Source organism: Benincasa hispida, chromosome 6 (genome assembly GCF_009727055.1).
Source record: "Benincasa hispida cultivar B227 chromosome 6, ASM972705v1, whole genome shotgun sequence".
Lineage (NCBI taxonomy): Eukaryota > Viridiplantae > Streptophyta > Magnoliopsida > Cucurbitales > Cucurbitaceae > Benincasa > Benincasa hispida.
Window position 1 is genome coordinate 7,567,075 of NC_052354.1, and position 24,546 is coordinate 7,591,620.

Genomic DNA, 24,546 nt, shown 5'->3' on the forward strand with positions numbered 1-24,546 from the left:
GGTTTATCACAGATAGATTGTGTTATTTTGCTATTATTATAAATATTTTGATTTATTTTTCTATACTTGAAACCAACTGTTTTTTTTTCATTGTAAATTGTTTTGATAGTTTTTTTTTTGTTTTTTTGGTGAATTGTTATAGTTATCAAAGAGTTGAAAATAATTTGGCTAAATCATAACAATTCTTTAACTAAAAGGTTTGATTGTAACCATTTTTACTCAACTTTGGCATGTGCAATTTGAAAATTTTATTAAACTATAAGATTTGGTAAATTTAATAGAGATTGGATCAAATTGTTGTAATAGGCTCATATGACCTCTAGAAGAGGTAAATATAAAAGTCTCGGGTAAAAGCTAAGCAAACGTTGTTGGTACTCATATTATAATAATTATCTTTTCTAGTTCAACATGTAGGATAGATATTTCGAACCTATAATTTCTCAATCATGAGTAATATATGAGTTCAATAATTAGTGAACGGAAAAAAAATTGAATTATCATGTTAATTTATTGTTATATATTTAAATTGATGATATATACTCATAAATACGATTAAATAAAAATACGAAGAAAACTTATCTACTAAATTGAAACCAAATGGAAAAGTTTTTGGCAATAATCTAAATATTTAAAACATATTAATCAAATTAATTCAAACTTGAATAAAATAATTAAAAGTCAAAACGAGATTTCGTCATCTTCATGAAATTTTCAACCATGAATTTCAGAGAGAGAGAGAGAGAGAGAGAGAGAAGAGCATGTGAGTTCGTAGATCCCAATGAACTGTCAATTTTGAAGACTATGATTTAATAATTGACTTATATTACTTTGTCAATCCTTTACATAAAAGAATTTTCAGACACACCCACATTTATTCTATTTTATTTGCTTTTCAATATTTTTTTTCATTGGAAATATCAAACCAAAGTTGATTTTGATGGATTATTTCGCCATTTTTCTAATAGAGCAAATAGTTAGGTATAACTTAAAATTATTTTTTTAAAAAATAAAAATATCAAATAATAGCATTTCATTGAACTATATTTGAAATGCATCGAGATAGGTACATACAAAAAAAACACCTAAGTTTTTCTTTTTTTCAAAACAATATCTCTTTCTCTCCATTTTCAATTTTATTAATTTATATAATTTGAACGAGCCACCATTTTTTACTAGGATTTTTTTTAAATAAAAAAAATGTGAGAGTGAGATTTTTTCTTTTTAAGTTAAAGAAATACTTCAACCATCTTTGACTTTATGTTTTTTAATGTGAATGAGTCAAGTTCTTTATAAGAAGAAAATTTGTTGTAAGTTAGGTAGAAATTTACCAAAAAATAATTAAAGGCGGGTTACTTTGAAAAAGTGACCTCCTCAAACGATTTTATTCTTTTTATAATAATTAAAACTTATGATTTTATGGCTTGTAAAGATTAAGGTTACTATATATTATTCAAAATCATTATTATAAAACATAAGTATTTTTAAGATAAGAAAAATTTCCATTATTCCTAAATTTTCAAATAATAACACTCGTACGAATGATGTTGAGTATCTTTAATTTGATATATAGATGTTAGAAAAATGAAGACATAGCTCGGTTCTTATTTTACCAACACACGTTAATAATAGATTATCCCTCACTCCTATTATTTTTGTCGAATAAAAGTTAGCATATATTGAATAGTTTCTCAAATAATCCTTTCAATTTTTCATATCAAAGTTACACCAAATTAATTGTATACATGACATAAAATTAATTTTCAAAATTTAATGACTAGCACTATTACAACATTTATTTAACCATATGGACCAAATATATATAAAATTACTCTCCTCACATTATATATAGGGAGGTAAAAATGTTTTTTTTTTCATACTAAATATAAAACTATGAGAAAAAAGAGGACACTCTAATATTATTAATTGGGAGTTTCCAATCTTATCATCTAGTAAGTGATTGTATCCCTACCATTTGTTCTATATGTTTTAATGTTTCAAAAAATTACAAAATTATATTTTAGATTTTATATCAAGTTGTGGGGTTGGCCTTCAAAAGCTATCCTCAAACATTTAATGAGAAAGTCTCCATCAAACAGATTACATAAATAGTTTTAAAATATAAATTTTCTTAATAAATTCTTCTATAATCACAAATTTCTTAGCCATGCAAGAGCTTTGGCAAATATAAGCACATACAATTATTAAATAAACTTAGGACTAAGTTTATAAGTTTTGAGATCCATAAAATCTTCAAAAACCCATCTCTCCTCATGAGTGAAAGAGGGGATAAGATGGAATCTCTTGACTTTACCCCACAATTCTTGAATATGCAATGAGAGACATTATATCCCTATTTTTATGGGTCATACAATCCCAAAACCCTCTTGTATAATTAATGAAGAAACTTCTTAGAATGTAATTAACTCAAGAAATTATAACCAATACTATATAATTTGATACTATATATGGTTTCTTTAAAAATAATTCAAAAACTTGAGTTATAATTATGAATATATTACTTTATAAGATACATTATTAGATGATAAGTAATTGTGTACTAATTGTTGAGAAAAAATGACTTTTTGTGTTTGTTTCAAAACTAAAGTGATAACATGCTATTTTTTATTTTTTTATTTATTTATTTTTTAAAAATTTTGGGCAAATTATAAAAACCATTTTTGAAGTATTGTGGTAGTTGAAATTACACCCTTAAACTTTCCATTACAAAAATTGAACCCTAAAAGTTATAAAAGTATTAAAATTGGACTCTCAAACTTGACTTTGGTACCACTGTTATAATTTCTACAATTATGTAAGTTTGAAGGTCCAATTTTAGTATTTTTATAAGTTTGAGGACTTGACTTTCATGATTTAAAGTTTGAAAATACAATTGCAACTACCACCATACTTTAGGAGTAGTTTTGCAATTTACTCTTTTATTTTATTTTCTTTTGGTTTATAAAGCACCAACAAACCAAATGCATTTCAATGTCAAAAGACGAGTTACTTGTTTAAAACACATATATATCACCAATAACGAACACGTTATGAAATCGACAGATAAAGGTTATGATTACACATATATTAGTTGTGAAATCGACAAATAAAGGTAAGCAGAAAAGCATAAACAGTAGACAATCAACACAAAAGTTTACGTGGTTCACTAACAATTTATTATTAGAGAGAATAATCCAGATTACAAATTAGAGGCGTTTATAAGGTTAGAGAGTTTATATAGTGTATTTTTCTAAGCTCTAGGGTCAAAATTGTTAACAACGTAAATATGACAAATACAAGAACAACTTAGATTTCGGGGGCATTGCCCTTGGTCCTCATATACTTGGTCGTTGAAAACGTTAGATAACAGATTCAAGTCATTCCAACCAACAAATACATTAAAAAAATAGAATGGATCATAGACACGATACGAAGAAGAGAATTAAAACAGTGATGAGTCTCGTGGAAGTGTTACAAATTATATGGCTTGATTAGTACTCAAATTATTATAAGATGGGTTGATGATAATTAATGTTGACTTAATTAGAGAAGATCAAGTAGCTAGGAAAATGAAAGGAGAGATAATCACATGGTGATTTGGTGTGTGGTGGGCAGATCATGTGGTGATAGGAAGCTTATAATGTGTGATGATGCTTGTTGGAAGCTAGTCAAGAAATGATGGGAGGTTGGCTTAGTTTGGTCCTTGCCCCCCTCTATCCTCTTTTCTTTTCTTTTGAATTTTGTTAAGGGAATCACTCATGTGATGCCTTCACTTTTTCCATGTGGTTTTGCATCCCTCTTTTCCATATTCCACATCCATTTCAATACTATCAACATCATTCTTATATAAATTTATACTTATTTATTCTTTCAAGTTATTACATATTCAAGCCCATCCATCAATAATTTTATATGTGTTTATATAGATTCAACATAGAATTATTCGCAATAATTTTGGTGGGGAGACATCAAAGCATCATGACATATATATGTGAACTCTTAGTCTTTAGATTATATGTTTGATGTTAATTGTGTATTATTTTTATATGGATTCAAACATGAATTAATTATAACTAAAGGATCGGTATAGTAATTTGCTCTGGTTCAATCAAATTGAGAAATGAGAATAACTCAAATCGGTTATGTCAATGACAACTACCAAAGTTTAGAGGTTCGAATGAATCTCTCCCCACCTCACATATTGTTGAACTAATAAAAGATTTTGACTTGTTGTTCATTGTACTTCTTTATTAAAAAAAAATTGAAAGATGTATTTAACAGTAAATGATAGTTGACATGGTCTTCTTTTTTAGAAGTTAAAAGTTCGATCTCTCATTAAAAAAAAAAAAAGATACTTAGACCGTTTTTAGGCAAATATAATCCTTTTTCTCTATATTCATTTAGTTAATGCCATAAACTGGTCCAGGCTCTTCCTAGGCTATCAAGAATAAGCTATGCCAAATTGGTTCGTAGTTCAATATTATAAACTTTCTAAAAAAAGTTGTGACACAAATATTTAATAATATTTTTGTCTTGAACAGTGCCACTTTTACTCTTTTTAGTACGGATTCTATTTAACTTTTCCGAATGTAAATCTTAAAATTTAAAAAAATTGAAGTATTTGAGAACTGCTTAAAATAATTTTTGAAACACATTTAAGTATATTTTAAATAGTTTTTATCAAAAGAATTTAAATAAATATGAATTTTTTAAAAACATTTTTTTCACTAGTTAATCCAAATAAACTCTTAATTTATCGATCTTTTTTTATATGTTAGGTTGAAGATTTGAAGTTTACTTGAGGTCACCACTCTAGTTGGTAATGTAAAAATGTTTTGCATAAATTTAGGAAAAATATTAATTTATACTCTTAGGTTTTTTGGTTGTATCGATTTAAACTCTAAACTAGTAATGGTATAAATTTAAACCTTAAACTTTTGTAATTGTATCAATTTACACCTCAATTATGTTTCATTTGGAAAAATCTCGTGTGAATCTTATAATGGTATCAATTAAACCCCTAAACTTTCATTAATGAATCAATTTCGTCTCTTAGTGAAAATTTCTTTTGAAAACTGTCTATGCATTTACTTTAATCGTCCATTTTGTAAAACCAATATTTGAAGAATTCTACACATGTTTGAGAATTAATGCATGAATAATTTTCAAAGATAATAGTAATGAATAGTCTAAATTGATTGGCTTATAAAATTTTAGGAGTTTAATTAACTTAAATTATAAGTTCTACGTGATGTTGGTCGAATAAATTCTGGAAGAGGGAATAAATTGGTACACATTTATGAAAATTTAGAATTTAAATTAATATACAATTATTAGTTGAACATTAATTCTAATTGATACAGTCTATGTAAGATTTATTATACAAAGTTTGATGAGCATAATTAAAACAGTTTAAAATTTGGAAACACATATTACAATTTATGAGCACATGTAAGAGATAAATATAATGCAATTTTTCAACGTCATTTTTCATGAAATTAGTTCAAGGCATGGGAATGAGTAATTTCCATTATCATTTTTTCCTTTATCTATATATCTATATATCTATATATATCTATATTTATATATAAATAATAGAAATAAAGGATTCAAACTAAATACCTTTTGATCACTAATATTCGTGTGCGTTTAGCTAGACTCGCTTTGGATATTCTTTTTTCCTTATGTCCCCCTCTCCCTTCTCTTTTGATGTATTTATATTCTTTTATGTTTGCTCTTTTATTTTCTATTATTAAAAGTAATTAATTTATGATAATTAATACATGCGAATAAAATTAAGTGGTGGTTGAAAAATAGGCAAATCAAGTTATTAATATTAGGTCCATAGCCCAAACATCTTAGTTTTGAAAAAATAGCAAAAACCAAGCACAACCCACGATTTTAAATGGTAAATATAAAAAATGTTCGGATACACTTAATTCATCTGATATACTTATACATTTGATTCCGCTTGATACATTTAATATTGCTTGATCCACTATTGATATTTACTTGATATATTACGGATGTACATCTGATACATTATTATAATTCACAACGACGTTGTTATATAGAGAGATCGAAACGATATTAACGACGAGAAATGGAGACTAGATATTGAGATGGTTGTGGCCTTGGTAAGTGTTTAAGGAGGAGAGAGTTGACTTGAATATTGTAGGAGATGAAATTAGCGGTGGTGACATTGAAGAGGAAGAAGGTGGCGTGGATGATGAATTTTAAATTAGGAGGATTGTGAAAAGGATTAGGAAGAGGAAAATTAGAAAAATTTTGCTTTCTGATTAGATATTTGCCATATTTGTAAATTGTGAAAAGTTAGAGTCATACCTGCAAAACTCAAAACTTAATTTGCTACCCAAAACAATTTCTCTAAAATTTATAAATTTGAAACTAATATCTTTTAATAATAATGTATGAATTTAATCATTTCAATTTAATAAATTAATTTCTATAAATGTGTACTTTTTAAATTGATCGATTTAAATATATACTTAAGTTTCATATATATACGCACACAAACTTTTTTTTTCTTCAATAAAATGGAATGAATTGATACAACCCAAGTAATTCTACCAAGTTATTAATTAATAATATATTTAGTTAATTAATCTATTAAAATTATATAATGTTGTCATAATTAATACAATACACTAAATACAAAAGTAATTTGTCTCCACAAAATTGATACTATTTCTATACAAAACCAAACATGGTTGTTGATGCCAAATTTTGGCCAAAGATAAATATACTTGACCTCCACGTGATGACAACTCAAAATTTGTAATTTAGGAAAGAGATGATCTGCAAAACAAGTCAAAATAGCTTCAATGTCTAAGTTAGTAAGAGAACTAAATATATAGAAGAAATCAAAATTTCTAAGTTACCTCATACGGAGACATAAAGAGTGTATTTATAGAAAAAGTTGACCTAGGTTGTTCCTAGGGTTTCAGGATCGCCTTAGGATAATTTGATGATCTACAGGGCCAAGAGGCGAGTTCGATTTTATGTTCGACTCAGGTCCTTCTTGGTCGAGCATCTTGTTTGGGCCATATCTTGGACCCAAAGCATTCTCTTGAGTTGGGGCATGCGTAATGCATGTTCCATTGGGCATTTGGCAAGGCTCATCGAGGTCGAGTACGCTGGCTTGGGCCAAACCCAAGTCAGTCCTCTTTTTCTTGGTCCATCTTGATCTTTAATTTTCACTTTTGTTTTTCTTGAGACGCTGATCCTAAACTATATCTGTTGGTCCAAAATCCCTCATAACAATAATAATCTTTTATTTTCAACAATAATCTTATTCTTTCTAGACATCTTTAATTCTCGAACATACATAAAACCTTAAAACTACTATTATGGTTTATTTCCCTCTATCTTAGAAAGATAAAACTAATATACTTGAAAACAAACAATGTTAGAAAGTGCTCACTTGGCTGGATGTCCTTTCCTTGTACTTCTCTTTCCACCATTGCTTACAAGTCACATGCTACAATTAATTAATATATAGAGAGAATTTAAAATTAATAATACTCTTATATGGATTACATATTTTATAAAATTTCAAAAAATTTTGAGAGAGTATAAACAATGCAACATGGATAAGAAGTTTCACTTTGTTATTAAAAATTTTATTTCATTTTTTTAGACTTTCATGCATGTTCTTTATTTGAGCTATGATTTGAAATGTTCCGTCTAGATCTAAAATTTTTATTAATTTAGTCTTTCTCGTGATTAAGATTTTTATAATAAATAATACTAAAATATCATAAAACTATTTTTTTTTTTGAAAGTTTAGGATCTGTGAGTAGACAATCTAAAAACAGGATTTTAAAAATAAGAGATCTAAAAAAACAGAATTATATTTCATATTTTCAGATATGTTTGGTAGCATATTTAGAAATTAAATTCCACTTTAAACAAGTTTTCAAAATGTGTTTAAAAATCTATTTAGTTACTCACTAAATATTAAGTTGAATATAAGCTATTACTAATTAATTTATGAACTTGTTTTCTGTTAATTTTTTTTGTATAATTATTATTTTGTAATATAGTATAATATATTACATATTTAATTTAACAAAAATAATTGAGCTTATAACATTAAATCAATATTTGTTATTGTTTTTTTTTTTTATCATTTTTAATATAATACCATATTTTAAAATTGTGAATTCAAAATTTGGATACACTAAAAACATTTTAAAATTATTTTTAGAAACAATTTTAAAAAACAAAATCTAGACTATCAACCAAACGCATATTAGCTTAATTCAGTAAATCTGAAAACATAAAAACAAATTCTGAATTGCCTCCGTCTAGAAATCAAATAAATTATTTGAAGAAATCATATATATATATATAAAAGATTAAAATCCTCGATTTTGTAGACTTTGTTATTTCCTTCTATTTTTTTCCCCTTGATATTGAAAAAAAATAAAAGGAAATTAGGAAGGTCTCTCACCAACTTAATTATGATTTGATCACACATGGATGTATTTTGAGAAAATTAAAGTACAAATTCTCTCTCTCCAATTCATGGATCGTACCATAGTAGTTTCTTGGAAGATTTCGTTTGATGTATTATTTAGGGGCATATTATAATATAACTATGTATTATTGAAACTTATTCTCATTCAATAAAAATATCTTATAATATGCCTCAATCTAACTTCAATCTCTCAAGAACCTTTAGTTGGATTCACATGCATATGTTTTCATTCCTACGTGAATATATAAGTTCTTATCGATTAGGAATAATTAAATCTATAGCAATATTTTTTAAAAATTGAAAATATAACAAAATCTATCGGTGATACAATGATAGACTATACCAATGATAAACTGTTCCCAGCAATATAGTCTATCATTGGTAGATTATGAGAGCTAGATCTAAATCTTGCTATATCTACAAATTCTTTTGTATCGTGTTATATTTGTCGATACTTTGGGTTGGGTTTGATTGCTATATTTATAACTGAATCTACAAAATAAGTAAAGTTACAAAAAAATATTTCTTTAGTGAAAATTTGAGATGACGGGATATGGATTGAGTTTTATAAATGGTTGTGTACAATACTCGTCAACTTTTCATTTTATCTCTACTTTTATAAATGTCTCTTACGGGCGTTTGGAGCAGGGACTGTCTTAAGACTATAATAACCATTTATTGCGGTAGCAAATACTATTTCAAAACCTCCAATTAGCTACGATCAATACTATTTCAAAATCCCAATTTGCTACAGTATTTACTATTTTACTATATTAGCTACAATCAATATATTTTTTGTTTGATTTCCTTCTCAAACTAAAATAGTTTATGTCTCAAGTATATACTATTATAACCCAAACTAAAATAATCACCCTAAACACAAACTATTATAATCGAATTATAATAACATAAGACTATAATAACCAACTCCTTGTCTTTAATGTCCCCTTAATGATCATTAAACTTTCAATTTTGTGTGCAACGAATCCTTGACATATAAAAAAATTCGTGAATCATCTAGATTAAAATTTAGAATTTTATTAAACGAAAAATTCAATTTTATATTTAATATTGGAGATAATATTAAGAAGTTTCATAGGAAATAAAAAAAAAAAAGAAAAAAAAAAAAGAATTAGCTGAAAAGTGTAGGTTTAAAAATGAATGGGAAGTTGTGTAATGATGTTATATCCACCACTCTCTAGTCTCTTTGGACAACAAAGATTTAGCAAATGAAGAAGAAGGGCAAAATGATTAGTGTTTGTAAGTAATAAAAGTGAATCAAAATTTAATAATAAGAATGAATATGATGATTATACGATTTCACAAACGGTAAGATATCCATAGGCTCCTTTAAGATTCTGTTTATTTTAATTTTACATAACATGATTTTACCCACCAAAAAGTTGCTTAGCTGTCAACATTTCAATAATCAAAGATAAGAGTGTGAAAAAACAAAAACAAAAACAAAAAAATCCCTCTTTTAGGGTTAACAGCAAGAAATAATATAATATTGGTTAAATAATTCCTCAACCTTCTGAGGTTTGTATCATTTAGAAGTGAAAGTTTTTAACTTTTGAAATTCAAAGTTCAAAACTGCTTGCTTAATACAAATTAAAAAAATTAAAAAATTAGAAACAATGGGTTCCATCTTTTCATACATGTGTTACTTAAACTATTTGTTACTACATTTATAATTATCCACTAAATATTTATTGATTATAAATTATTATTATTATAAATATTTTTAATTTTAAAACGGATTTAAATTTATAACACAATATACTATATTTCTAAGCATTTTTATCAATATTTAATATAATTATACAATTTAAAATCAAGATATATACCAAACATAAAAGATGATGTTTTCATAATTTGTACAATTTGGGTCATAGAATTCCACAAACTATTCATAAACATAATTTGCATCACTTGCGAAATATATTTGGATTTGAATACATAAAACAGAATATGAGTTGACAACCAAACATGCCTTTAAAGTCCCAATAGATATAGAATTCAAAATCATATCTGATAACTCATTTATTTATTTATTTTTAAATAAATTTATCAATGATCTATTAGACACAAATTGAAAATTCAAAGACATACTAGACAGAAACTTCAAATTTAAGAAACTAAATAGACACAAAACTATAATTTAAGCTACAAAAATATAGGATATGTCGATTTTCATTCAAACATATTGTAATCTCAATATTTAGAGATGCAATTTTTTAAAACAATATGTGAGGTGAGGAAATCAAACATCTAAACTTAAAGCTGAAAACAAAAATTATATCAGTTAAACTATACTCGTATTACCAAAGATACGAGATTTTTTTGCTAGTATAATATCTAGCGAAATAATGGATTGAATCTTTAACTCGAAGGAGAAAGATGGTGTCGATGCATAGTTAATAGAAGGAGATTTGTTTTGGTTTTTGGTTTAATTGAAAGGTTCAGTGGGAAGGGTAAGAAAGGGATGTTAGGGGGAGAAATTAGAGTTGAAGCAAGGCCTATTTGGAAGTACTTTTGTAAAAATAAAATCCCACTTTCTTAAATTTTGTTCTACTTTTCTGACAGACACCACATGCTCTTCCCTCAAAGTAGCAGAGAGAGAGGTCCACCAGCCCCCATTATCTTCTTTCTTCTCCACATCAAACTCTGTGAAAACCAAACAAAAAAATAAATAAATAAAGAAGAAGAAGAAAGAATAAAATAATCCCATTTTCAGATCTGACCCACATCATCCATTATACCCACTGGCCACTTCCTTCTTAGCTTCCCCATCTTTAAACCCAAATTTTCATATTTAGTATTCTCTTTCATAATTCCCTTCCCTCCTGCTTCTTCTTCCCTTTTTCTATCTTATACGTAATGAACTAGACAAAAAAGCTGTCACCAGAGCATCATTCTCTCCTCCATCTCTCTCTCTTTCTTTAACTGGTTTCTGAGCATTGGTTGGTTTTGGTTTTGGTTTTTACTTCCATTTAAACCCACAATCCCTACTTGATTACCTTGTTGCTTGTGTAGCTGCATTCCCAAGAACAGCAAAAGAATAATAAACCCAGTCTTCTTTTCCTGTTCTGTCACCAAAACAAAACCCAAAACAAAACTATATCTTATGAGTTTCTTATTCCGTTAAGTTTTGGACTTATAATTCTAAGAAAAAAAGGTGGGGACTACTTACAGTGCTTTGAATGTTTGGTGGCTTTGTTCTTTGGTTTGGCTTGCTTTTCACATTCCACCCTTAACGTTTTGCTCAAGATTTTTTCTGTCTCTACCTCTTCTGTTAAAAAGCTACTGCAATTTGGTGTTGCAGAATCATTCTGAGTGCTCTTTCTTTCTTTCTCAAACTTCTCTTTGATGTTTGACGTTTCTTCCATTTTAACTCAAAGCATTGTTCAGAGAGAGAGATAGAGGAGGTGAAGAGATGTCTGCAAGGATTAGCTATTCTTTATCAGATGAGAATCAAAGCCTTCATAAGCAAATTGGCTGTATGAATGGCATTTTTCAGGTATTTGACCGGCGTTATTTCCTCGGTGGTCGGAGTGTCGCCGGCCGCAACCGCAAGAAACTCCTACCACAGCCAGGTACTTGCTGCTTCTTCTTCTTCTACCATAATTCAGTTTCAACCTCAGAGAGAAGATATCTCTTGTAATGAACAGTCTTTTTCGAGCCATTTTTGTAATAGTTGCTGGTGGACTTCTTTAGCAGGTCATAATGAAAGCATCTCAATGGAGTCAAACAGTGCATCACAGGGAACTCTGGTAAGAATTCAGCTTGGAAGAAATAATTCAGTTGAGTTTTGAAAGAAGATATTGTTTGTAAAGTGTATGTTGTGTTCAATTGTAGGAGAAAAACCAGAAGAAGACTAGAAAAGAGAAACAAAGAGTCTCCACAGAGTCATCCAGAACCTCGTTTTCGTCTACAACTTCTTGTTCTTCCAGTTTTTCATCTCTTGATGCTAACAACAGAGCAGCTCACCTTGAAACAACATTGCTTAGTCATGTTGATTTGCCTGGAAACACAACTCGGGAGTTTTTGAAGAACCAGCATAATGCTACTGCTAAGCAATTGAGCTGCCAAACTTTCGAATTCCGGGATATCGTCAAAGAGAACATGAACAGAGAAGCTTGTGCTATTCCAGTCAGAACTGTGGCTGGAGAAGAAGCAGTGAGTCGTAAATTAAAACATGTGGACTCTCCGAGGCCCACAAGACAAGTCGAATACAAAGGCTCCAAGACTTCAGGATCGAACGAATCATTTCGTGTTCTTGCAAGGCTTCGAGAAGCACATCGATATGCCAATGAAGAGAACGACATTCCAGCACATTCAGCATCCAAGTTCAATAGAAGGCTATCTTATGATGGAAGGGAGTCTTATGATACATTGAAATCAACCATAAAGATCAGGGAACTACCAAGGCTATCACTGGACAGTAAAGAAAGCTGGGCTAGGTGCTCTGCATCTGGAACGAGATCAAATGATCTAGTTAAAGATTTGCAGAAGGGTGACAGGGATTTCGAAGAACCAGTGAGTTTGAGGCAATCAACAACGGTAGTCGCAAAGTTAATGGGATTGGATGCTCTCCCAGATTCAACTTCAACCACCAACAGTCCATCAAGATTGATCAATGCTTACCCAACCTACGAACAAAATTCTTTGTCCAGATCATCGAGGAAGAATGATGAGAGCACACAACAAAGTCGGTTTTCTGGGTCCCCAAGGATTTCGCATGGAGATTCATACTCACCCAGCTTGCGAAACAATCATTTGGGTTTGAAACCCAATGCTTGTGCGAAGCTCAAGGTGGAAACAGTTCAGAAGAGCCAACTAAACAGAAAAGGAGATTTTAATGAGCCGGCTACTGAAAGTCATGAACTTGCAACAGATGTGCCAAACAACTTCTCTGTTTATGGAGAAATTGAAAAAAGGCTATCAACGCTTGAATTCACCAAATCTGGAAAAGATCTCAGAGCTCTAAAACAGATACTTGAAGCAATGCAAAAATCTCGAGCAATATTTGAGAGCAAGGAACAAGCATCAGACTGTGCATCACAAATAAGCACTGACGGGACTGTTGATCAGAATCGCAGCTCAGGAGCAGCAAGCCCAAGAAACTCGCGGTTCGACAACACGGCTTCTTCTGCCAGAGCCAAGGATTCAAACTCTTCAAAGTCATATAAATCATCAATAATCATCATGAAACCTACTAAACACTTGGAAAAAATCAGCAATTCCTCTCCCTCAGTGCCATCGAATCATGATGCATTGTGCAGTGGGAATGAACAGGTGAAAATGCAATCTACAAAAGATATTGGTCTACAACATACTCATCTTCGGTCCGTCCCCAGTCATTCACAGTCTTTCACAGACAAAAATACCAACACAAGAATTTCGAGACCAACAAAATCGACCAAGGATCAAAATTGTCTTCGCACAGAAATGTCCAAGGCCTCAGGGAACAGTCAAAGACTTACAAGCTCAAGACTACATAAAAAGTTTGGACTAGAAAAACAATCATGTCCCACCACCCCATCATCAGATTCAAGCAGGACCGAAAGGATTAACACCAGAAAAGTTGCATCATGTTCCTCAGAAATAAAACTCAGACAAAAATCTTCCACTACGAATCAGAAAAGCATCAAGAAATCAAGCAAAAGTAGTAGATGCCCTGGAGATATGAGTCAACGAGGAAGTGTTCAACCTCTGAAGACTGAGAGTAATGGAGCGGCATCAAACATCAATAAACAAAATACAACCAACACGCAATTTGACAATACCAGAAGCAATTATGTCCTGCAGGATGATGATGAATGCGAACAAAGGGTTAGTGTTAACAATTGCATCTGCTCGCATTAGTACATTTATTTCACTGGTCTGAGTGAGTGCTTATCTAATTAACATATTGAATTTTACTTTCTCAGAAAGCAGAAATGAGGTTGAGCAACAGCGTCACAAAAGTCAAACCAACATTAACAACCTCTGAGCAACAAAGTCCCGTCTCTGTTCTTGATTCTTCATTTTACCAAGACGATTCACCATCTCCTATCAAGAAAATATCATACGCTTTTGAAGGTATGGAACTCATACGTCATTATTTTTCCCACCCACTCACACTAGGATGCTGTTTACTGCAGAAAAGAGAGATAATAACCAATAATAGTTATGTTGCATTCTGTTATATGACAAGAACTCTTGAATTTTGATTGTATAGATGACGAGACCGCAAATTCAGAAGCAGAATCCAGTCACGAGGTCCCAGTTCAATCACAGAAGAGCACAGAGACCCTCAGCACTGAGATTAAGAACTTGAAATCAGAGATCGACAAATTGAGGAAGCATATTCGCCAAGTAAACTTCAGTAACGAGGAGGAGGAGCTCTTGAATGACTGCCAGAATCATCTCTGCCAAGAAATGAATTCTCAGCACAAATATATTTGGCAAATATTATCAGAATCAGGTCTCCTCAAAGATCTTGACCATGGGCTATCTGCCATTCAGCTCCACTCACCAGGACACTTGATCAATCCCAACTTATTTCTTGCACTTGAGCAGTCCACTGGAGTCAAATGGCCTTTTGATGGTGATTCATACAGTAAACAGAATTCCAGATCAGAAGATTGCGATAAAGTTCAGAGGAAACTTGTGTTTGATACGGTTAATGAAATTCTTTTGGACAAACTAGTGGTTGAACGTTCTTCCAAGCATTGGCTCTCAAAAAGTAAAATTGCAGGAAAGGAATCAAGAGGGCAAAAGATTTTGAAAGAATTATGCACACAGATTGATCAGCTACAGGATCAAAATGGCAATATCCACGACTGTGATGATGCTTCAAGAAACATGATTTGGAAAGATTTGACATATCCATCACGCTACTGGGGAGATTACCAAAATGACATTCCAGGCATAGTGTTGGATGTTGAGCGGCAGATCTTCAAAGATTTGATAACTGAGATAGTGATGAATGAGGCAAGCTTCTATGACGATCATTGCAAGGAATTTCCCTCAAACTAGGGAATTCCCATCATCTTAGATAAATAAATGTGCAATCTTTCCTCACCTCCCACTTCAAAGTTTGCATCCTTGGTTACTTCTACAGGTTTAGGTTCATTTGACATTACCCTTCCAGAATTTTTCTTTTTCTCTTGTACAGTCCCAGCAACTCCTGTGTGTGAATTTAGATCGTTGCTGGTATTAGAACTGTATTAGAAACAACTATTTACTGTATATGAAGGCAAAGGTACAAGTAGCATCCTTGTTTTCAAGTACTGTCCAGGCATACTGTATGGACCACTTGCCATTTTGGAAAATCCAGGTCCTGGACGTCAGAAAAAAAAAATATATATTTCATATAATTTTATACCATAAGATCACACAAGCAGAAACTCATTTTCTGATCATATAAGATACAATAGAAGGACCTTTCTTTTCTGAAGGGAGATAATGAAGTGAGGTCAATGTACACTATGATATTTCAAATTATTGAAAGATAACTTTACTAGGAGAAAATAGACAATGGTGATCAGAGTTGATGCTTCCTAGATTCGAACTTCCAAGTTCAAATCCACAAGCAAACAATTTTGCAGATAATAGAAATAACGTAATCTTAAATCTTAATCCGCTGATCTTCCAAAGTAGTTCAAGCCACAAGATTTAAATTTTGTTTCTTCATCGGAATAATTTGCAACAGACTTCTGTTCAAAAATCATTCTATACGTAGATATCTGAATCAGCCAAGTGGAGTGGCAAAGAATTTCATCTGTCTCTGTAAAAAAATCTCAGGTTCTGAATTTCCGTTCCTTCACCTTTGTAACGTCGCAGATATAGTAACATATTTCAACGGTACCCAATCCAAGAAATAATGGAACGTTCAATTCCTACAAACTCTTAAACGTAAGCAAAATCAAAGGACAAGTGCTGCATTCCAAAAACTTACCCAATAGCAACAGTTTCCTGATTAGCTGAACATGCAAATAATCAAAATGATGGCAGAAGCAAGAAATCAGAAAAACGTGCTTGCATGGCGTTTTAGTACATCATAAAACCATAGTTGATGCATAACCAGTAAACCATTACTTTCATGGAATAGAAACTTGGCTACAGTTATGTCTACATTAGCATGGTCGTCACGGGTCGTCAACAAGTTCCAGAGTCACAGATGAATTCAAATGAAGATTTAAAGGGAGAATGTTTCTCAAACTTTTAGTTGGACCTTGAGTGGAAGAGTTGAGATTTAAGCAATAAAAGAATTTTTAAAGTCTAAGCTCCACAGAGAAGTGTCTATAATTGTGCAATATCAAATACATCTGATTACTCCCCATGAGAAGTGTATATAATCGTGCAATACCAATATCTAAACTAAACCAAAATTTCCAGAAGTACGTCTGATTACTCCCCATGAGCAAAAACCAAAGTGGAGAAAGAAAACAGTGACAGATCTAAGACTTATAGGGGAAGCCACAAGAAATACCGAACTCCAAATTCTTTTATTAGAAGATGAAACTTGGAAACAAATCCTACATAATTAACAAAAAGATTACAAAGGTCGAGCTTTTAATTATAATTTCTGGGGAATACGAACTGTAAATCAGATAGGGGTAGCTAATATGTGTGGAAGAACAAATATGAACAAGAGATCTCTCTAACCAAAAACTTCCCTACAACTTCGCAATAACTATTAGAAAAAGATAAGATGATTCTTACACAATGCATATGTTAAACTATACTTAATAATATTCCCCCTCCCTTTCTTTTGATCTCCCTCAACTCAAAATTTCATTGGTTAGGATGATATTTATGGGAGGCTAGAGTTTTTCACCCAACCTCTGTATCCCCCAACTAATGCGTTTCCAAATGCCAAGTTTATTAGGGAAGAAAATGAATTAGTTCATTAAAAACATGTGCATACCTCAAAAAATTCGCTAAACTGGAATCTCTCTTTCCACAAATTTGAATCTTTCATTCTATAAGCTAATATCCAGACAATACAATGTCAGTGATTTTTGACAACCACGAAAAACTGCAGCCAGTCTCCTAAACTCCGTGTACAAATTTTAATCAAGCAACCTAATTACAACTGAGATAGCTCGTTGGAGTTCTCCATCGAGTCCTTCAGAATCTTCTCGGCCTTTCTTTTCTTGTCATCCTTCTCTTCTTCCCCTACAAACCAGGATGAAGACTTCTTCACACCATTGTTTAGTGCTCTCGATTCTATTGTGCTACCTACCAGCTTCTTGCCAGTCCCAATCTTAAACTGTACAGTAGATCTCCTGTTCAGAGAGAACTTTTCCTCAGAATCGTACAGATTGTTCTTTATTGATTCAATAGCAGGAGCAAAAGTCTCCAGCACTGAGACATGTGTATCCACAAGACAGTTCTCCATGACAGGGACAGGATATTCTGTACTTGAATTGTTCAAGGCCTTTTCTGGAAGAACGATAGGAGAAATTTCCTTCTCACCAAATTGCAGGGCAGGAGCAAGAAATGGGTTACTTTCTTGTATTTGTTTGGTCATAGCTGCATTTCTAGGATCTTCTCTTTGGGATCCTTCCAATCCATTGCAAAACAACAACTGCTTCAGATTCCAGAAGGATTTCTCTGCACTTCTACATTGTTTTTCTGGCTCATTTTTAATTGTTTGAGGCTCCACTACTTCCTCCTTTACAGTGGGGAACTCAGTGTATATTTCCGGATCCGGTAGTGCAGGCAACCAAGAAGGTATATGCTCTCCAGGAGGTTCTTCCCCAATTTGCAAAAAAGTAGGCCTCAACTTTCGCTCTTTGACAACTGGAAATTTGGGAACTGAGTAGGCAAATGGGATTTCTTCCGCTTGTGCTACATAACGAATAATCTCTTTAACTGTGCTGGAACTTGCGAGACAATGTTCAACATCCGAAGCACCTGCAAACCCTTGAACCGACCCCAAATCTTCTAGTGCTTGAATTATATCAAATAAATTACATTCTGTTCTGCCAGCAAAGTTAGCACAGAAGTTTGCAGTGCTTCCCATGTTTTGAACATACCGAACCGCGACATCAGCCAGCGCTTCGAGGGCAGATTGCTGAAAAGTTTGAAACCCTTCACTCTCACATATTTGAGCTACAGCAATCTTGGCAAGCGCCCGCGGGAAATCTTCACTGCCCAAATTCTTTCTCGTCTTTGGTCGTTCATGCACTTTTCCAATCTCCCCACCTCCATCGCTCATATTCAAATATTCATATCACTAAATCAACACTCTGAACAAGTATCCAAAACTCCTCGTCATTCACCCATTAAATTAATACCCCGCTTTGCACTTCCCTCATAAGATCAAGCAAATCAAACTGTAAAGAAGAAGAAGATGACGAAATTGCCTACGTACTTCACTAGCTCTCATAAATCCGACTTAAATGACAGTCTACAAGTAGAAGATTATGCCCAGATGGAGAGAGAGTACAAATTTCAGTAGAACAAAGCATCACACAACTACCAACAAAAAGAATCCAAAGCTCAAAATTATCGCATCTGAGAAAACCCTAATACGTCGGACTATCGAATTAAGAGCAAAATTCGCGTTCAGAAAAACCAAAAAGTCAAACAAACTCGAAAGGGTCTTCAACTTATATACCGTTAATTGCAATGGCTGCCGTATACACTCCAGATTGAATGAAACAAGAACTTGGGAAGGATTTAATCTGGAAAAAGAATAGGATTAAGTACCCAATTGGAGAAGAACATAGCCCTAGATCGCAAAAATGAAGATTACAATTACAAAAATGGAGTGAAAATATGAAAACTTTACGGTTAGATTTCTGGAAAACGGTAGGTATAAATCTAAAACCCAAGCAAAACCCTGAGATCCAGAGAACGGCGAGGGAGGTTGAAATGAGAGAGAAGGGAATCGGAGTTTTTTAGAGAACCCAGTTGACATATAAATAGTGATGGAGCTTGGAGATTGTTTGACGCAATTATGCTAAAATGAGCTTTGTCCTAAAAGCCTTAAAAATCTATATTATATCAAAAGAGGGTATAAGCAGGAGAATCCTATTTTGCCCTTCATTTTTATTCATATTCCAATTATACCCTGTTTTAATAGTTAATATTTAGTTTTAACATGTTCTTTTTCACGAATGATACCCTTTCATTAAAACACTTGAGACCACTCATCAAACACCTCCTTGTATAAAGCGACCATTATTATTATTATTATTATTTTTATACTCACTTCACCATTCCAATAAAAAATGTAACAATCATCCTTACTTCAATTTACCACTATTTTACATTTATTTCTTAGAAAATTTTTAATTTCTTTTATTTTGATTTATAGTCATTTGTGAATACTTTATTTTTCATCTTTTTTTTCTATTGTTTTGTTATTTGTTTCGTAGTTTTTTGTGCATTATTTTGATTTGGCATGAAATATTGCGCATTAGGAGATACCCTATCGTTAAAAATGATAAATTTTATTTGGGTCAATACCCCAAAACCATACTCGAGACCAATAAGATGCAAAAGATTCCCTATATGCATCAACTATTGGAAGTCTAATGTATGAACAAGTATGTACACATCCAGATAATGCGTTCATGGTTGGAGTGTTAGGCATATATTTGAGCAACCCGGGGTTGGATCATTAAAAAGTAGCCAAATGGGTTATGAGGTATTTATAGAGAACAAAATATTATATGTTTAATTATCAGAGATCAGAAGTTTTAGACACTTTACAATCCATTTCAAGCTATATTTTCATGTTGGCTGAAGAAGTTGTATCCTTGAAAAGTGTTAAAAAAAAACACTTATGGTTTCTTCTACCATGGCTGTGGAATATATAGCATATTATGAGGCATCCAATCATAGAATATGGATGTAAAATTTTGTCACTGGGTTGTAGATAGTAGTTGGCATAGAAAAATCACTAAAATTATTTTGTGACAATAAGTCAACGGGATGTATTCCAACAACAACAGAAGTAATACGAAGTCAAAGTATGTGGATGTGAAGTTTCTGGTTGTGAAAGAAAGAGTTTTGAATGGTCAAATTTTAATAGAACATATAGGAATAAACTCTATGGTGGCAGATCCATTGACTAAAGGTTTACCACCTAAAATTTTTCATGAGCATGTTGCTTACATGGGTGTTAGTCACTATTCTGTTTCCATAGTTTAGTGAGAGTTTGTTATTGAGGATGTTCTTTGACCTTAATTTGTTTGTTTTCTATATGGAATAAAGTTGATGATTTATGTTTTATTATTTGACTTGTTTATCATGCATGTGATTTTGTAAATGCGGTTTAGTATAAAGGTTAAGAATGATCTCACAAAGGAATTTTGACCAATTGGAAATAGACATGATCAAGATAACTGTGCATGTAGTTTCCATGCTATCCATCCATACTTAATCTATGTCATTAAATGTATTGAAACTGGGATCAAGGAAGGTTTAGTTACAAGAGCAGTGACAAAAACCTCCTTGATTCTGTGCTAATATGGGAGATGGATCAGATTGAACTAAAGGGAAATTCTATTATTGAAATAACTTGTTTATGTGCGTTTAAGGTTTATGTGATTTAATTATGCCAGGTACACAGATATAACCCAAGTGGGAGATTGTTAGATGTATTTAAATAATAATACTTATAATTAAAGTACTGATTATGTATGTGGATTAATATTTTATCACATTGGATTGTTTTATTAGATTGGGTTCTATTATGTGATCTAATTAATTAAGGTTCTAGACTCCTAATTGAGTATAGAATTAATGGATAGAAGCCAATTCCTAGTTAATTAGGGTTTAATGAGAATCCTAATTGAACTAGTATATAAAGAAACTTTAGGGTTATGGTCCCCAATATACTCATCTTTTTTTAATCCCATTTAGAGAGATCCACTAAGGGCATTCAAAGTTTTGGTTGAGGAAGACAATAGTCATCTTAAAGCTATCATCATCTCGAAACTATCATCAATCTCTCTCAATGGAATCTGGTATGTTAATTATTCTTGGCAATTTGACATGAATGATCCTAAGGTTAATCTATTCGAAATAGATTTAAAGTAATTATGTTAACAAGAGTGTGAGTGAGCAAGTAAGCGAGAGTTCAAATGAGCGTGACCGCGAAGCAAGATGGAATACCTTTTTTTTACTTTGAGGAGGGGTTTGGATTGAGAGAAATGGGGATGGGAATAAGGGTGGGAATGAGTAAGGAATACTCATCCTTTATACTCATGAATGATACCCATATGAAAGTGTGGATTTTCTTGATTTTCACTATCTCTTCTTTTAATATATAAATTTATTCTTTTATTTTATATATTATTAAAATTAATGAATTAAATCTTATTTTAAAAAACTAATTAATTTAAATTAATTAATATATGAAAATAAAATTTAGAAAATTTTGGAAAAATTATCCTTTTAGTTCTTAAGTTTTCGTCAATAAGTATCTTTAGTCCCTAATTTTTTAAAAGGGATGCTTTTAGTCTTCGAGTTCTGTGAAATAAGTTTAAATAGTACCTCTCTTAACAGAATTGTTAAACTCAAACAAAAAAATTGACGAAAGGAATTTTTTTTTTTTTTTTAATATCTTCAACCTCTCTCTCCCCTCTCTTCTGGTGATTTCATTTCGGTGTTACTGAAAAAAAACATTGGCCTAAAAATCGAAAACACATCACACTTCTCCAACCTCACATTTCGATGAGAATTACTCTAATTTTTTGCCATCCATGAGTTTTTCCAGCTACTACAAGATTCTATACCATTAAACTTAATTACGAAATTATTCCAAAATTTCACCAACAAAAAAAATATATATATATATATATATTAATCTCACCACTTGAATCGACTAAAAAGAGGAAAATCAACCTAGTAGAACGCCATTCCAATGGATTAAAACATTAAGGATCTTCTTCTCCTTTTTCTTTTTTACTTGAACAATAATGGAACCACCTACCTTTCTTAAATAGATTAACATCGAAAATGAACTCACCGGAACATTCTAGACATCACTATAAAACTCATACTTCTTTGACAATCTAGGCATCACAAGTTTTCAAATAGTCTCAAGCATTTGAATTATTGTTTATCCCTTGCTTGCAAAATATAGGAATTAAAGCATTTAGATATGTTGTTCAACAAAAGATCACATTTAACTTGGGTTGAAAATGCATGCTTAGACCAATACCTCGTTGTTATACCATTCAAATTAAATACTAGTAAGCACACACATCCAACTTACCAATTTCTGTCATAATATTGTCAAACTCACACATCCAACTTACCAATTTCTGTCATAATATTGTCAAACTCAGGCTTTGTAGTGGCATTCGCAGCATTTCAAAACATATCTTGCAAAGCGTCGTTGAAAGTAGGAACAAGACCCTCAACTACCCTATCACAAGTTATTTTAATGGTAGAACACTCATTCCACAATCTCAACTCCTCAGCATAGTCTCATAGATTCCCATTAATCTTCTTCAAGGTTTTCTTTTTAGCTTTATAAGTTTGGGTCCTTGAAATTTGAATATAATAGTCATTTTTTACTGTTTAAATGAATTTGGTGAGACTCCAACCAGGTTGGTTTCTAATATGATCAATCTTAGCCAACCAAGATGAGTTCATATTTCTATTATGGAACATTCTAGGACATGTATGTTCATTTGTCAGAGACTTAATTTGAAATGTATTATTTGCATCTACAACACTTGCATGCATGCAACCTCCATTTACGCACAACAGGACATATTGCAGTGACTCTTTTCTTGTCATTCTTTTTTAGTTTCAAGTTATAAAACTTCTTCAGTCTATAATTCTTTATCACGTCTTTTAAGATTTTAGAACTGCTAAATTTCATACCAACGCAAAATTGAATATGATCAATATCAGTCTCATCCCTAAGCTCTAGTGGTTCATCCACCTCCTCTCCCATCAGAATTAAGTGGATCATTTAAGACATCCTCTGACCAATAAACTGACTCAGCTTGCCCTTCAATATCAACTTGCACATCTAATTCTAAAATAGGTGAAGTTGGTCTCTCATCGCTTTCATTCGACCCTTCACCACCTTCCACACTCTGATCTGAAATATCTCTAGCAGAAGAGTACCACTCGTTCAAACAATCAAGTGACATTTGTAATAAAAAAAATGCCAAACATAAACAAACAAGAAAAAAAAAAGTTGCATACATAACATATTATGTATCTCTCACAATTAGATTGGTCCGCTAATCTCAAGACTCAGCACGAGTTCGTTGTGATGACAATTGCCACAATTAGAGGTATACAAATATTAAGAGAAACAATCAGAAACATGCCCAGTAGGAAAAAATCTAGGAGTATTAAATTAGAGAAAAAACAATCTCCTCCTTTTCAATTTTATGCAATGTTTCAGAAGAAAATAGAGAAATTAAAAACTTCAGTTTTCTGCAAGTTTAAAAAACAAAAAAGAACAGCATCTCCCATTTAGGAACCAACGAGACTACCAAGCGTCTAGAGGCAGTGATGTGCTTACCGTTGAAGATGAAGCTTCGTCGTGGTGTTTCTTTTGCAATCCGTCGGCTAAATTGACCGGTGATGAAGGTGCAACACCCAAGAGGAGTCGAATGGTCTTGCAGGAGGAAGATACTGACGCTTTGCTGTTTGATAATAGAAAATACGTGCTTTAATGAATTTTAGGGTTTTAGTTTCTTAAATTTGTTTTACTTTAAAAACAAAATTCCACTTCCACAATTTTTAAATCCCAATCAGCAACCACATGGGCAATTTTTGCTGAGGGACTCTAAATCTATTTTTAAAATCTTAAAGACTAAAAGAATCTATTTTTAAAATTCATGGACCAAACACATTTAATGCTGAAAACTCGGGGGCTAAAAATGTATTTTTTTTCTTCTAAATTTTAAATTATATTATTTGAATTTAACTCAGGGACTAATAATATTTGAGTTTCATAAATTAATTAATTATTTTTTATAATATATTTATTCTAGTTCAATAAATTAGTATATATATATATATTTTTAATAAATCGTAAAGATTGATACATTAAAACTATTAATTCA

The 24,546-nt window shown here is 31.6% G+C and overlaps 2 protein-coding genes across 3 annotated transcripts; one reads left to right on the plus strand and one right to left on the minus strand.

The window, feature by feature from the left end:
• Positions 1 to 11,183: 11,183 nt before the first annotated feature.
• Positions 11,184 to 15,898, plus strand: LOC120079476 (protein LONGIFOLIA 1-like). 2 transcript variants are annotated; one of them, XM_039033676.1, is made up of 5 exons: positions 11,184 to 12,096; positions 12,218 to 12,273; positions 12,359 to 14,335; positions 14,434 to 14,584; positions 14,724 to 15,898. In XM_039033676.1, exons 1-5 carry the CDS (start codon positions 11,937 to 11,939, stop codon positions 15,521 to 15,523), a joined length of 3,144 nt encoding a protein of 1,047 aa, XP_038889604.1. In that variant the 5' UTR covers positions 11,184 to 11,936; the 3' UTR covers positions 15,524 to 15,898. The 2 variants fall into 2 exon arrangements, with proteins under 2 accessions (XP_038889604.1, XP_038889605.1); XM_039033677.1 differs by having other exon boundaries at positions 12,221 to 12,273.
• Positions 15,899 to 17,374: 1,476 nt separating this feature from the next.
• On the minus strand, positions 17,375 to 19,460 carry LOC120079477 (transcription initiation factor TFIID subunit 8-like). The gene is made up of 2 exons (XM_039033678.1): positions 19,290 to 19,460; positions 17,375 to 19,182 (listed from the first exon to the last, which is right to left on the minus strand). Exon 2 carries the CDS (start codon positions 18,711 to 18,713, stop codon positions 17,580 to 17,582), a length of 1,134 nt encoding a protein of 377 aa, XP_038889606.1. The 5' UTR covers positions 18,714 to 19,182; positions 19,290 to 19,460; the 3' UTR covers positions 17,375 to 17,579.
• Positions 19,461 to 24,546: the final 5,086 nt, after the last annotated feature.